Consider the following 15841-nt stretch of genomic DNA (forward strand, 5'->3'; position numbering starts at 1 on the left):
CTGGATTTTCATCTCCAGTGAATTTTCTTTCCAATCTCACTTCATCTCAGTTCTCACCTGTTTGAGGAATTTGTTATGAGGAGCATTTATTCACCGAGAGTAAACAGAAATAATATATGAGAATCCTGGGAAGACAAAGCTAGGTGTTACCCACATACTTCTGGTCCTAAAATTGGGAGAGTTAACTGCTACTTGGGCGCCCTCTGGGGACCAAATTTTAGAAATTTTTACATCTTGAGATAAATAAAAGTCCTCCCTAAATATTCATCCAATCACGCCACAGGCTACCCTAACAGTTAAGAGGCCCACATACCACATCAGAGTACTGAGTTTGAGACCCAGCTCTAGTTCTTGACTCTGGGTTCCTGCTAACACAGACTTTGAAAGTTAATGCCAATGGGTCAAATAAACGGGCTTCTCTGCTACCTACATGCGAGACCTAGGCTGGTTTGAGACTCCCCAGCCTTGATCCAACCAGGCCAAGGACAGCATGGGTATTTGTAGAGTCAACAGATGGGAAAGTGTCTGTGTTGTCTCTCCACCTCACAAATAAATAAAACTACACAGAAAAGAAATTTAATGAATACAAAGAGTCTCCGAAAAGTTCATGGGACACGTGTGTTATGAAAAAACTATGCATGAATTAAAAAAAATTTGGCACCAAAATAGACTTTTAACTAATTTTCCATAAAGTTTTTGAAGAACCTTCACACAGTACTTATTAGGCACATACTAGCACCCAGTACAATGTTCAACACTGAAGACACAAAGATAAATAAAATCAAGCCTCTGGTTTCTTCATGCCTGAAGTCAATATCACCTAAAAATTTCTAAGCACAGTAAATATGGTGGCCATGCAAAATGCATCCAGGCCCTGGAGGAAGGTACAACAGCAAAATGACAACAGTGCTTTCTGGTTGCTACAGAAAGCACTTTGGCATGGATACAAGCTTCAGTAATAATTTGTCAAAATGTTCATAATCTTTAAGTGAGAAGAGGTTTAAATATTCCTTCCAACACATCCAAAATTATTATTATTATTTTCAAAGAAAAGTTTTAGTATGATGCCATAATTCTCCTGGGCCAAAACAACAAACACAAACAAAGCTTAGTCTGACAAATGACACAGCATCTCCATCATTTTTTAGAAGCACGTTATTACACAATAGTCACTCTGAGCACTCAGAAAGTATCATACTGATTTAGAAAAATGGTTAAGTTTCAAAAACAAATTAACAAAAAACTGGAAAAGATGAGTACCAATAAATGGGCAAAGTCAACCTCGAAACCTCTCTTGAAACTTTCCTTCTCAATTCAGGACACTCAAAAGATATTCTAACCAATTTGCCTTCTCTTCATGATCTTGGGAGAGCAATTAGCAGAGTAAATTCGCCTCCAGAAAAAAATAAGCACCAGCCTCCCTGTAACCACACCCTTTCCATAACTACAATGATCCCGGATGATAAAGGGCAATACATCCTCAGGTCTGTTTGTTCTTTCAAATTTAACTTTTTATTAGCAACAGTTGCACACACTTATAGGCTAACATGTAATATTTCAATATGTATACAATGTGAACATGTATGAATCAAAACAGGGTAATCAACATCTCCCCTTCTTGAGCTTTACTGTAGGACTCGATTCTGTAACCAGGACTCAAAGATGTATTTCTGGAAGCCTGAGTTGGAAATCAACTTAATTTTCCCAGAGAAGCAACTCTATTTCAGACCCTGTGAACTAAATTAGCTTTGGCATGATAGCTGGGGAATTTAACACTGATTTATACAACTCTCTCCCTGCAGAAAAAAATTTAGTTCTAAAATTAATACTCTTTTGGAATTCAATTTATGACTGGCTATATAATAAAATACAGAATCAAAATACAAGGCATTCAAAAAGGGAAAAAACACCTCTGACTAAACTGATATTGAGTGCTTAATCAGCAGGGGACAGCTATAGCTAAATTATACACTCTTTGGAATTATTTGATTACCAGGTTAATAACATTTATTAACAATTGATATCAAGAGCAAGTATTTTCACAAAAGAAAATGACAAAACAGCTTAAGTTCGTAGAATTGTGAAACCTTACATAATGTATTATAGAATGCATTTCATCACAGAATCTTATAATTGGTATTTAACAGGTTTAATAAATATCATCAGCTATTACTGATCAAATAATAATATTAGTTACAGAATTATAGATTATTTTTAATGCAGTGGAGTAATATGGAAATGCTAGTTTAGGTATAGATATTTAAACATATATTACAATTCAGAAACAAAATATTTAAAAGTATTCAAAGATCACAGTCATAAACCAATTTTCAAAAACTAACAGTACTTCAAAATAAAAATAGCCAATAAAAGATCAGGACGTTTAAAATAGAGTAAAAAATTATTTGCATCTGTTTCTTTGAACGCATATCTATTTGACTTTAAAATCTGCTTCTTCCCCCTATTATGCTATTTACATATAAGAGTTAGCCCAGACATAAGACTTTTGTCTTTTAAGTTTTTACTTAAAATCACCCTTTTATTTGCCTTTTAAAAAAATGAAAAGAATCAACAAAAATAAGAAAAATATTGTCTTTTTGTGTTGAGCGAATTTCACTTTCACTCCTAAAAATAATCAGTAATGACTTTGAGAAGACATCCCGGCATCTCTGGATGCTCTTTAGGGAACAGAACAGAGGGCAGCAGTCGGTTGTATGAACACAGAAGCGAAGTAAAAGCCCAGCGCTAACAGAGGCCCTGTCCTGGAAGAGCAGGCAATTATTTTAGGAGTTCTGGGTCAAAAACTTCCGTTGGTCACTGAGCTTCAGCGATCCCCTGAGTGTTCCATGCCACCCGCGGGCGCCTCTCCTTTCACTAGCATGCCGGCTGCCTTCCCTCCCAAACGCTCCTCCGGCTCGTTCAGAGAGCCTTTCTCCTCCCTGAGCCACAGCGGCTAACCATGTAGCTGTCACTCTAGAATGAAAACAGTTTACAGAATTCGACTGGTAACCTCTCACGCCTCGAAGCCAAAGAAAAAGCAAATGATGTGATTCTGAAGTTGGAAGGGTTCTGTGTTCCGAGAAAATCTGGACGCGGAGCCTCTTGTTTTATCACACAAGGGACAACCGAGGCTGAGAGGAAGCGACAAGGACAACGACCAAGTGTGGTTGGCAGCAGGGCCCCAGGTTCAGGCTCCGGCTCAGGACACCGCTCGTCGGCTTTACCAACCGTAGGAACCCAGGCTGAGCCTCTGGGCTGGCCGCAGGGCCCGCCTGCCCAAAGCCTGCCGCGGACCGGCCCGAGACAGCGGCCCACGCTCCGCTCCCGGGGCTCCTTTCTGGGGTAAAACCCCGTCAGGAGTGGTGAGCCTACGGAGAGGGAAAACCGGTCTCCCCGTCCGGCAGCTGCAGGCGCACACGGCCTCTAACCCCAATGTGCGCTCCTGCCGCCTCCACCCACCACAGACGGCGACACGCTGGCCTCCGCGTGCTGGGGGCTCCCAGAGGCTGCCCTCCAGGGCCCTCTCTCCCAGCCCCTCTGGAGACGAACTCGGTCCCCAAAACCTAGGAAAAAGGGGGCGCTGTAACAAAGCGACCCCAAGCGGTTCCCCCCCGCGAGACGGACACACGCGGACTACGAGTCCCGGCATGCCACGCGCCGACGGCCCCTCGACCGCTGCCACGCGGCACCGCGATGGCCGCCGGGGCTCGTAGTCCCCGTTCTGCAGTGCCGAGGGGTGCGGCGGGACAGGCCTGACCGCGACAAGTCAAGCCCAAAGGAGCCTACCAGCTGCCCGGGCCTCACCTCGACGATACGGGCGCACTGCGTCCCCTTGCCAGCGCCAGGACCGCCGAGGACGAACACGACCAGCGGCTTCATGAGGTGGGGAGGGGAGAGAAGAGGGGTCAGCAGCGGAAAGCTTAGGCCCAGGACGTGCAGCAGCCGGCGGCGACAGCGATTCAGCATACACCGCTTCTCCACTGAAGGAGCTGACAGCGACCGGCACGGTGGAGGCGAGGGGCGGGGCGGGGCGGAGAGGTGGCGGGAGAAAGGGGCGGGCCGAGCCGGCGCCCGCCGCGGCCCCGCCGCCGTTGCCGCCTAGGCGTGCGCGCCGGGGCCGGAAGGGGCGGGGCTTTCCGCCGCTCCCTCGGCGGCGCCGCCTGCGCGAGCCTCTTCCGAGTCAGCGCCCCCTTTCCGGTCCTCCCACTGTGGTGGTCTTTTAAGGGTTCCCTGGGTTCCCCAGAGAGGGGTTTCCCTGAATCGGGCGTGTGCTAGAGGCTGGGACGTGATACGTGGGAGAGCAAAGTCCATTGTCTGCTGTGTTCCCTAGCCGTTTCAGTTCCTGCGGGGAGTCAGCCAACCTAAACAAACAGATCACGGATAATAACACACCAGCTGGACAGCCGGAAGCAACACACAGAGAACAAACCAGAAAGGTATCATTGCGTTACGGCAGTCGAAGTCTGAAGACGTGACATTTAAGCCGAGACAAGGATAAGAAAGAGCAAACCCAGGCAGACCAGGACAGAGCATCCCACAAACAAAACAGCTTGTGCAGAAACCCTGAACCGGCTTGGTGCTGTAGAGCAATTGAGAGCAGGCCGGCGAGACCCGGGCCGTGCAGGTGAAGAGGTGGGACGCTTTGGGCTCGTGGGAGATCGAGCCTTTAGGAAAGGGGTTTAGATTTTATTCCAGTTGCAGTGAGAAGCCCTTGTACTGTAACTTCGTTTTCCTGTCCCATCATTAGGGAAAAATCTTAAAGGAGTGAGAAAAAGGAGTCCAAAAACTAAAACTTGGTAAACCTGGACTTTCACAGCTAGAGAGAGGAGGAGCTTAAGCAGGAAGTGTCAGAAAGGTAGGAGGAGGCCCTGCAGATAAAATCGCCCTTGCTGGAGTGCAAGTTGGAGTCCCCGCTGCTCCCCAAAGCCAGCTCCCTGCTAATGGCCTGGGATAGCAGCTGAAGATGGCCCAACACTTAGGCTCTTGCAGCCGTGTTGCACCCAGATGAAGCTCCTGACTCCTGGCTTCTGCCTGGCCCAGCCCTAGCCTTTGCCGCCATTTGGGGAGTAAATCTAGAGATGGAAGATCACTCCCTGTCACTTGCTCCCTCTCTCTCTCTCTGTCAGTTTCAAATAAATCAATCTTTAGAAAAAGATGAGTAGAGATACATTAGATTTGGCAGAAGGGAAACGCTAGGGATCTTGCCCAAAGCAGATCCCACCCTATTTTTAATTTGAAGCAGGTTGCTGTGCTGTGGCATAGCGGGTAAAGCCGCCGCCTGCAGTGCTGGCATCCCATATGGACGCCAGTTCTAGTCCGGGCTGCTCCACTTCCAATCCAGCTCTCTGCTGTGGCCTGGGAAAGCAGTAGAAGATGGCCCAAGTCCTTGGGCCCCTGCACCCACGTGGGAGACCCGGAAGAAGCTCTGGCTTCCAGCTTCGGATCAGCACAGCTCCTGCCGGTGTGGCCAGTTGGGGAGTGAACCAGCAGATGGAAGGCCTCTCTCTCTCTCTCTCTGCCTCTCCTCTCTCTGTGTAACTCTGACTTTCGAATAAATAAATAAATCTTTAAAAAATAATTTGAAGCTATATGGAAAGGAGTGGATAGGAGATGAGGGATGAAAAAGATAGGGGCCTGGAAAATATAAGGAGTTCAGGCAAAGTTTATTTAGGGTATGAGATGGAAGCCATGCTTTCTAATGTGGTTGTCATTAGTTATGTGCAGTTATTTAAATTACATTAAATAAAACTTAAAATTCAGTTCCTCAGTAATACTACATATTGCATGTATCATGATAATTGTATTGAACAGTATACACACAGAACTTTCACATTATCACAAGCAGCTTAGTGTACAAGTACTAAAACTTGTACTGTTTTAGTACTAGTACAAGTTTTAGTACTAGTACTAAAGTACTTGTACAAGTACTTGTAAAGAACAGTACAAGTACTCAAATTTGTACTGAGGCTCATAGGAACGGTTTGATAGAAAAGGAGAGAGCTAACCCAGAGTAGAGAAATCAAATGGGTTCCAAAACATGTAGAAGGGCTTAGATGCCATAAGAAATCTTAAAGAAGAAAATGTTCATAAAGAATAGGATTTGCAAGATGGACAAAGTTGGAGGAAAATTTGAAGCTTAATGGTAGTATGAAGAAGATAAAAAGATCCTGTTTGATAACTTATTTTCTCAGTAAAGAAAAGGCAATATCAGCTAAGGGTAAGGAGAAGAGGAGTAGGATGTTTGAGGAGAGAAGGTATGAAAATATATTTCTGAGAGTGTAAAACTTTTTTCTAAAGAAAACTAATCAGTAAGACTTCTGGGCAATGTTGTTTGAGGTCTTGAGTTTAAAATAATTGAAAGGGCTGGGGGCCAGTGCTGTGGTGCAGTGGGTTAACACCCTGGCCTGAAGTGCCGGCATCCCATATGGGCGCCAATTCTAATCGCGGCTGCTCCTCTTCAGATCCAGCTCTCTGCGATGGCCTAGGATAGCAGTAGAGGATGGCCCAAGTCCTTGGGCCTCTGCACCTGTGTGGGAGAACCGGAAGAAGCTCCTGGCTCCTGGCTTTGGATTGGCATAGCTCCTGCTGTTGCAGCTATCCGGGGAGTGAACCATTAGATGGAAGACCTCTCTCTCTCTGTTTATACTTCTCTCTGTAACTCTGTCTTTCAAGTAAATAAATAATAAATAAATAACTAAAAGGACAGGCATTTCAGTACAGCGCATTAAGCTGCCACTTGTGATGCCTATGTCACACACTGGAGTGTCAGTTCAAGCCCCAGCACCTCCACTTCTGATGCAGCATCCTGCTAATGCATCCTGGAAGGCAGCAGATGCTGGCTCAAGTATTTTGGGTTCCTACCACCCATGTGTGGTCAAGGGATGCCAGGAGAACCTTCCATCCCCTGAGCCCATCTCTAGCACTCCTAGGCCAGACACCTTGGAACACTCAAAAAGAGAAACAAGCCAAGGAGTTAAAGATCTCTAATAGTTTTTTTAAGAATCCATTTAAAAAAGATTTACTGATTTATTTGAAAGGGAGAGTTACAGAAAGAGGGAGAAAGAGATCTTCAGTCCACAGGTTCACTCCTCAAATGGCCGCGATGGCCAAGGCTGGGCCAGGCTGAAGCCAGGAGCCTGGAGCCCCACACAGGTCTCCCAACATGAGTAGGAGGGCCCACACATTTGGCCATCTTCTGCTGCTTTTCCTAGTCACAGAAGCAGGGAGCTGGATCAGAAGTGGAGCAGCCAGGACTTGAAGCAGCACCCACTTGGGATGCCAGTGTCCCAGGCAGTGGCTTAACCTGCTGCACCACAATGCCAGCGCCTCCAAATAGTTTTTTACCTTTCTTACTATACCAAATAGTCACAGAGAGCCTTACCATGGAGGTCTGAATTTGTAAAGGACACCATGCCACAGTGACGCTTGACCACTTAACCCTTCTGCTTGTCCACAGTGAAAGCTCTACCACTCAGAACCTTGATCCTAATTCGTCCAGTACATTCTGTCATAGATACATAGCAGTATTCCTACTCCTTGGAGGTGGCAGAAAAGTTATGAGTCTCACCTAAATGCAAGCATATAGATTTGCAATAATACATGCCCCAATTAAATGGATTTCACTCAAGGAAGGGCCATTCCCTACCTAAACCCATAGGTTGACTCTTCAGGTTGAATAAATTTGATGAATATCATTTAATGCCCGCTATATGCCAGGCACTTCCCTTACACTTCTTAAGTTTTGGATGATATCTCAACTTAAAATATCAAAACAACCAGATATCTAGATATTTTTGTGCCAGGATTTGCTGTGCCAAACATCCTCTAACTGCTACTTCATGGGGAGGTCCAGAGTGTTCCAGCAGAGAGGTGGGGGGGGGGCACCAGTAGTGCTTAAGGGAATAGATATATCCCAGCACACTTGTAAATATTTCAAAATTGTAACCACCAATGCAATCTAACCAATTGTATGGTGGCTTCACACTAGCTTTGCCTTGTAAAACCATCAGAATGCTAGAAAGTTAGTCATATCATTCTACAGACTGAAAAACAGATCTGGGAAGATGTACTTTGCTCAAGCTCACAAGTAGATGGCAAAGTTAAGTTCAAACTCAGCCATGTGTGGCTTTTAAATCTGTATTCTTTTTTTTTTTTTTTTTTTTGACAGGCAGAGTGGACAGTGAGAGAGAGAGAGACAGAGAGAAAGGTCTTCCTTTGCTGTTGGTTCAGCCTCCAATGGCCGCTGCGGCCAGCATGCTGCAGCCGGTGCATCGCGCTGATCTGAAGGCAGGAGCCAGGTGCTTCTCCTGGTCTCTCATGGGGTGCAGGGCCCAAGCACTTGGGCCATCCTCCACTGCACTCCCGGGCCACAGCAGAGAGCTGGCCTGGAAGAGGGGCAACCGGGACAGAATCCGGTGCCCCGACCGGGACTAGAACCTGGTGTGCCGGCACCGCTAGGCGGAGGATTAGCCTGTTGAGCCGCGGTGCCAGCCTAAAATCTGTATTCTTCTTATATAGTTCTGACTCCATAAAAGGTCCCACACTAACAAAATCCCTTTAAAGTATTACGTTATAGGTGAGAAGGCTGATCTCAAAAAGATGTGTAGTGATATGGCTCCTTAAAATTTCACTCCTAGCCTGCTTGCTTTCCCTTCCTCCCTTCCTCCCTTCCTCTCTCCCTTCCTCTCTCCCTTCCTCTCTTCCTTCCTTCCTTCCTTCCTTCCTGCCTTCCTTCCTTCCTTCCTTCCTTCCTTCTCTCCTTCCCTCCTTCCCTTCTTCCCTCCTTCCTTTCCTTCCTTTCCTTCCTTCCTTTTTTCTTTCTCTTTCTTTCTTTTAAACAAGATTTATTTATTTACTTATTTATTTGAAAGGCAGAGTTAGAGAGAGGCAGAGGCAGAGAGGTCTTCCACCCACTGGTTAACTCCCCAAATGACTGCAATGGCTGGAGCTGGGCCGATCTGAAGCCAGGAGCCTGGAGCTTTGTCTGAGTCTCTCCATGTGGATGCAGGAGCCCAAGACCATCTTCAACTGCTTTCCTAGGCACATTACCAGGGAGCTGGATTGGAAATAGAACAGCCAGGACATGAACTGGCATCCATATGGGATGCTGGCATGGCAGGCAGTAGCTTTTCTCACTGTACCACAGTTCTGGCCTCAACTTTCTGTGTTTCTTTATCACTGAGTACTTTAGGTCTTTCAGCATATATTTAGTGCATGCAGACTATTCCCAGGTATATCTGTGTTCTTAGTGCTTAGGAACTTTTCTAGGGGTTTAAGAAATAGGACCCTGTCGCTCCCCCTCTTTGTGGAGGAACGACACTAAACCCTGCCTAGGCTTCATATCCAAGTCACGGCACCATTATGTCGCTCGCCCTCTTGGTGGAGGAACGACACAGGACCCTGCGTTGTTCTTTTGTCTGCTCGGCCCTCCCCGGGTTTGCTGCTGGTTCTTCCCGGGTTGGCTACCGTCCCTTCCACCTCCGTGGAAGGGCGGTTCCCCCTGCCACCTTCCCCACTTCCGCGGGGGAGCGGCACACCGCCGGCCGGCTCTCTCGGGGGCTGCTCAGATGTTCCTCAGGTGTTCCCCTTAGATGTTCCTGGTGCATGTTGTCTCCCTCCTCCTTTATAGTCCTCTTCCACCAATCCCAACTCTGCTACCCACACGCCGAGTACACTGCTCTCCTCCAATCAGGAGCAGGTCCTGCTGTTTATTGGTTGAACTGGAGGCAGCTGAGTAGAAGCTGTTTCCTCCTCTCCCAGCGCCATATTGTGGGAGAGCAGATACATAGAATAAGTCTTAATTCCAGTAACTTAGTCTAGTCCGAGTTGCTCCCCACAGGACCCTATCACCATTGGTCCATCTTATTTATCATAATTGTCCTTTAGAGATGGATCATCTATTCTCATACAAGCATACTTCATAAAACTCATGGAAAATGTAGTATGAAAAACCTATACACATGCAGGCAAGGCATCCCAAGTAGTGACTTAACTCATATCTTCATTTCCCATTCTTGATCACTCCTCTTTGCTGGCTATGTTCTATTCATTTTTCAGGATTCAGCTCAAATTTTACCTCCTCCAGGAAGCTTTTTTTAAATCCCAAAACTGAGCCAGATGCACCTGTTTTGTGCTTCCTTCCTCCCCCACCAAGTCCCTTGTTCCCTCTGTGATGGCACTGTTCCCTCTGTGTTATACTGGTTATCTCCACACCAGCGTTAGAGCTCCTTGACGGAAGGGGCTATGTTTGTTTACTCTTACAGAATTGAACTAAAGGCACAAGGACATGTTATTGTTACACATGATTCATTCTCTTAATAAGCATGCTGCATGGTTTGTGTTTGGGCCTTCACTGCCAACTATTATACTGGGATCTAAGGGCTGGTGTTGTGGTGCAGCAGGTTAAGCTGCCACTTGGGATGCTCAGTGTGTCTGGGATCAAGTCCTGCCTCCAATCCAGTCTACTAGATGGAATGGCTGGCTCCTGCCTTTGGCCTGGCCCAGCCCTGGCTGTTACAGACATTTGGGGAGTGAACCAGCAGATGGAAAGTCACTCTCACTCTGCCTTTCACATAAATAAAAATAAGTAAATTCTATGATCTGTTTCCTGGAGGAGTACTTAGCCCATTGTATAACCTGATTCTTAATGGACTTTGTAATTTTGAAGTTTGCTGGAACAGGCATTTGGTTAAGCTGCTGCTTGGGACTCTTGCATCCCATATTGGAGTGCCTGGTTCCAGGTTCCAGCTCTGCTTTCCATTACAGCTTCCTGATAGTGTGTATCCTGGAAGGTAGCAGATGATGGCTCAAGTACTTGAGTCCCTGTCACCCATGTGGAAGACTCCTGATAGAGTTCCTGGCTTAGGGGAATGAACCAGCAGATGGAAGTACATGGGTATTCTCGCTCCCTCTGTCTTTCTACCTCTCAAATTAAAAAAATTAAATCTGTGTATTAAAAGTGCCACCAATATGCTTAGCCCTGAGAGTGACTCTGTGGGCTGAGCTTAGTGGCATATAGCAGAACTGTGGGCAGACCCATGAAAGGAATCTGTGTTCAGCTGATCTTACATTATCTTTGCTCATTAACTTTTCAAGTTTAGGTAGGTTGGTTGTAACTACAATTTCCTGTCTTCAAAATCAAGATGATGGTACATCAGCTCAATATAGCAAATAGTTTTAGAAAATTTACCACTGTGTGAAATTACAATCTTCATTCTAAATAATCTAAGTTTTAAAAAAATAAAATAAATCTGGGACATACTACAGGGCAGTTATAATCAAAACAGCCTAGTACTGACACAAACATAGACATGTAGACCCATGGAACAGAATAGAAACCCAAGAAACCAGTCCACACATCTACAACCAACTAATCTTTGACAAAGGAGTTAAAATCAATCCCTGGAGAAAAGACAGAATCTTCAACAAATGGTGCTGGGGAAGTTGAATCTCTGCATGCAGAAGTATGAAACAAAATCCCAACCTTACATCTTATGCAAAAGTCAACTCAAAATGGATCAAGGATCTAAATTTACAGCTAGATACCATTACCAGATTATGAGAGGAGAACATTGAGGAAACTCTGCAAGACATTGACGTAGGCAAAGACTTCTTGGAAAGACTCCAGAAGCAAGGCAATAAAAACAAAAATAGACAAATGGGATTACACCAAGCCAAGAAGCCTCTGAACTGCAAAGGAAACACTCAACAAGATGAAGAGACAACCAACAGAATGGGAGGAAATATTCACAAACTTTGCAACTGATAAGGGATTAATAATCAGAATCTATAAAGAGCTCAAGAAATCCAACATCAACAAAACAAACAATCCAGTTAAGAAATGGGCAAAGGACTTGCACAGGCATTTTTCAAAGGAGGAATTCAAATGACCAACAGACATGTGAAAAAATGCTCAAGATCACTAGCCATCAGGGAAATGTAAATAAAAACCACAATGAAGTTTCCCCTCAGCCCATTTAAAATAGCTATCACATAGAAATAAAAAAAATAATAAATGCTAGTGAGGAAGTGAGGGGAAGGGTACCCTAACACACTGATGGTGGGAATGTAAATTAGTACAGCCATTGTAGAAGACAATGTGGAGATTCCTCAAATATCTGAAAATAACTCTACCATATGACCCAGCCATTCCACTCCAGGGAATTTACCCAAATGAAATGAAATCAGCCTATGGAAGAGTTGTCTGCATCCTCATGTTTATTGCAGCTCAATTCACAATAGCTAAACTATGCAATCAACCCAGATGTCCATCAACTGATGACTGGATAAAGAAAATGTGGTATATATACACTATGGAATACTACTGAGCTGTAAAAAAGAATGAAATCTTGTCTTTTGCAACAAGATGGAAGGAACTGTAAACCATTATACTTAGTGAAATAACTAGTCCCAAAAAGACAAATATCACATGTTTTCTTGATCTGTGGTAACAGAGTACAACAAAATATAATGTATAGGAATTAAATTGACATTTTGAGACTTGATTATTGTTTACAGCCCTTGTCTCTACTATTGAGGAAAAGTGTTTTTGTTTGTTTTTCCTTCATCCTATATGGGCACCGGTTCTGGTCCTGGTTGTTCCTCTTCTGATCCAGCTCTCTGCTGTGGCTTGGGAAGGCAGTGGATGATGTCCCAAGTGCTTGGGTGCCTGCACCGTGGAAGACCCAGAATAAGTGGCCACTTGGGGAGTGAACTACCAGATGGAGGACCTTTCTTTCTGTCTCTCCTCCTCTCTCTCTGTAAATCTACCTCTCAAATAAATAAATAAAATCTTTTTTTTTTAAAGTCAACCTGACTTGAGCTGCTATTGTTATGTGTCCCAAGAGTTTTAAATGTCTAAAAATAATTTTGCATGAGTTGACAGATTGTAATCCCCCCCTTTTTTAAACTATTTATTTATTTGAAAGGCAAAATTCCAGAGGCAGAGGCAGGGGGAGAGAGAGGTCTTCCATCCATTGATTCACTCCCCAAATGGCTGCAATGGATGGAGCTGGGCAAATCTGAAGCCAGGAGTCTGGAGCTTCTTCCAGTTCTCCCACATGGGTGCAGGGGCCCAAGGACTTGGGCCATCTTTCACTGCTTTCCCAGGACATATCAGAGAGCTGGATCAGAAGTGGAGCAGCTGGGACTCAAACCAGCGCCCATTATGGGATACTGGCACTGTAGGCAGCTATGTCACAGTGCTGGCCCCTGTAATTCCCTTTAAAATATGATTTTCTTTAAGTTTTTTTATTTATTAGAGAGACAGATCTTCCATCCACCGGTTCACTCCCCAAATGGCTGCAATGACTGGAACTGGGTCAATCCAAAGCCAGGAGCCAGGAGCTTCTTCCAGGTTTCCCATGTAGGTACAGGGGCTCAAGCACTTGGGCCATCTTCCACTGTTTTCCCAGGCCATAAACAGAGAGCTGGATTGGAAGAGGAGGATCCAGGACATGAACTGGAGCCCATATGGGATGCCAGCACTGCAGGCGGAGGTTTAACCTACTACGCCACAGCACTGGCAAAATATGTTTTTTAAAATGGAAGTTGTTGTGGCCGGCACTGTGGCTCACTAGGCTAATCCTGCACCTGCGGCGCCGGCACCCCAGGTTCTAGTCCTGGTTGCTCCTCTTCCTGTCCAGCTCTCTGCTGTGGCCCGGGAGTGCAGTGGAGGATGGCCCAAGTGCTTGGGCCCTGCACCCCATGGGAGACCTGGAGAAGCACCTGGCTCCTGGCTTTGGATCAGTGTGGTGTACCGGCTGCAGCGGCCATTGGAGGGTGAACCAACGGAAAAGGAAGACCTTTCTCTCTGTCTCTCACTATCCACTCTGCCTGCCAAAAAAATAAAAATAAAAAAAAATTTTAAAAATGGAAGCTGTTGTGGCACAGTGGGTTGCTACTGCTTGGGATACTCACACCTCATACTGGAATGCTGATTCCATCCTGGCTGCTCTGCTTCCCATTCAGCTTCCTGCTAATGCATCCTGGGAGGCAGTGGATGATGATCCAAGTGCTTAGGTCCCTACCACCCACATGGAAGACTTAGATAGATTTCCTGGCTCCTTACTTTGCTCTGGTCCAGCCTGGCAATTGTGAGCATTTGAGGAATGAACTAGTGGATGGAAGACTTCACTCTTTATCTGTCTCTTCCTCTCTTTCTGTCACTCTATCTTAAAATAAATAAAATCAACCTTTAAAAACAAACAAACAAAAAGCAGCAGTGGGGTGGTTGCTGTGGTACAGTGGGTTCTTGGGACACGCATGTCCCATATTGGAGTACTTGTGTTCAAGTGCTGGCTCCTTTACTACTGATCCAGCTTCCCGCTTAGGCACCTGGGAAACGGTAGATGATGGTCCAAGTACTTGGGCTCCTGCCACCAATATGGGAATTCCTGGATCCTGCTTTTGGCCTAGCCTGTAGCCCTGGCTGTTATGGGCATTTGGGGAGTGTACCAGAGCATGAAAGGTATCTATCTATCTAATAAAAGAAATACAACATTTTATTTATTTATTTTTTTGACAGGCAGAGTGGATAGTGAGAGAGAGAGAGAAAGGTCTTCCTTTTGCCGTTGGTTCACCCTCCAATGGCCGCTGCGGCCGGCGCGCTGCGGCTGGCGCACCACGCTGATCTGATGGCAGGAGCCAGGTACTTATCCTGGTCTCCCATGGGGTGCAGGGCCCAAGGACTTGGGCCATCCTCCACTGCACTCCCTGGCCACAGCAGAGAGCTGGCCTGGAAGTGGGGCAACTGGGAAAGAATCCGGCGCCCTGACCGGGACTAGAACCCGGTGTGCCAGCGCCGCAAGGCGGAGGATTAGCCTAGTGAGCCGCGGCACCGGCCGAAATACAACATTTTTTAAAATGCAGATCTTGAGTCCTTCCTCACACCTATGGAATCAAATCCGCATTAAAATAGAAAAAATAATGCAGTAGTACAACTTGGGCCAGAAGTGTAAAATGAGAAATGACAAGTTGGATGTTTGGAGAAACTTAGTACAGTAAGTAACAGAAGCAGGAAAAGGAGAAATAACTGGTTCCAACTTCCCTGTTCCTGGTGGTAACAATGGCTCTTTGATGGCCATAGCCAGCCTGTTAACAGGCACCATAAGGGTTTGTAACACTGAACATTTATTTGGTCTGATCATAAAGGCCATGTTACGCAGACAGGATTGAAAGGGAATAAGGAAAAATAGTTGTGAGTGTACTTGGCCACTTGGGTCATTGTAACAGGATACCATAGACAGGGGAGCTTATAAGCAACAGAAATGTGTTGCCGGCGCTGTGGCGCAGTGTGTTAAAGCCCTGGCCTGAAGCGCTGGCATCCTATATGGGCACCAGTTCTAGTCCTGGCTGCCCCTGTTCTGATCCAGCTCTCTGCTAGGGCCTGGGAAAAGCAGTAGAAGATGGCCCAAGTGCTTGGGACACTGCACCCACATGGGAGACCCGGAAGAAGCTCCTGGCTCCTGGCTTCGGATTGGTGCAGCTCTGGCTGCTGCAGCCAATTGGGGAGTGAACCAGCAGATGGAGACCTCTCTCTCTGTGTCTCTACCTCTCTCTGTAACTCTTACAAATAAATGAAATAAATCTTAAAAAAAAAAAGAAAGAAATGAGTTTCTCAGTGTGTCAGAGGCTGGCAGATTTAATACCTTGTGAGGGCCAGTTTCCTGGTTCATAACCTTCCTCCTCTTGTGACTTTGCATGGCAAAAAGGGCAAGGGAGCTCTCCAAGGGGAAGGAGAATTCTTTCCAAAAATTATTTTTGGGGCTGGCACTGTGGCACAGGTTAATGCCCTGGCCTGAAGGGCCGGCACCCCATAGGGGCGTGGGTTCAAGGCGCAGCT

The 15841-nt window shown here is 45.9% G+C and overlaps 2 protein-coding genes across 4 annotated transcripts in view; one reads left to right on the top strand and one right to left on the bottom strand.

The window, feature by feature from the left end:
* The window catches only part of CMPK1 (cytidine/uridine monophosphate kinase 1), a 30567-nt gene extending 26601 nt beyond the window's left edge, over nt 1–3966 (bottom strand). The window contains exon 1 of the mRNA XM_002715114.4: nt 3805–3966. Within this exon, the coding sequence (XP_002715160.1) occupies nt 3805–3966 (162 nt within the window). The remainder of the gene's footprint in view (nt 1–3804) is intronic.
* STIL (STIL centriolar assembly protein) overlaps nt 3870–15841 on the top strand; it is an 83246-nt gene continuing 71274 nt past the window's right edge. For all 3 annotated transcript variants that reach the window (XM_051856492.2, XM_051856498.2, XM_051856494.2), the window contains exons 1-2: nt 3870–4007; nt 4331–4436. The gene's annotated coding sequence lies outside the window, so the exon portion shown is untranslated. The remainder of the gene's footprint in view (nt 4008–4330; nt 4437–15841) is intronic.

This window comes from Oryctolagus cuniculus, chromosome 7 (genome assembly GCF_964237555.1).
Source record: "Oryctolagus cuniculus chromosome 7, mOryCun1.1, whole genome shotgun sequence".
Taxonomy (NCBI): Eukaryota; Metazoa; Chordata; class Mammalia; order Lagomorpha; family Leporidae; genus Oryctolagus; species Oryctolagus cuniculus.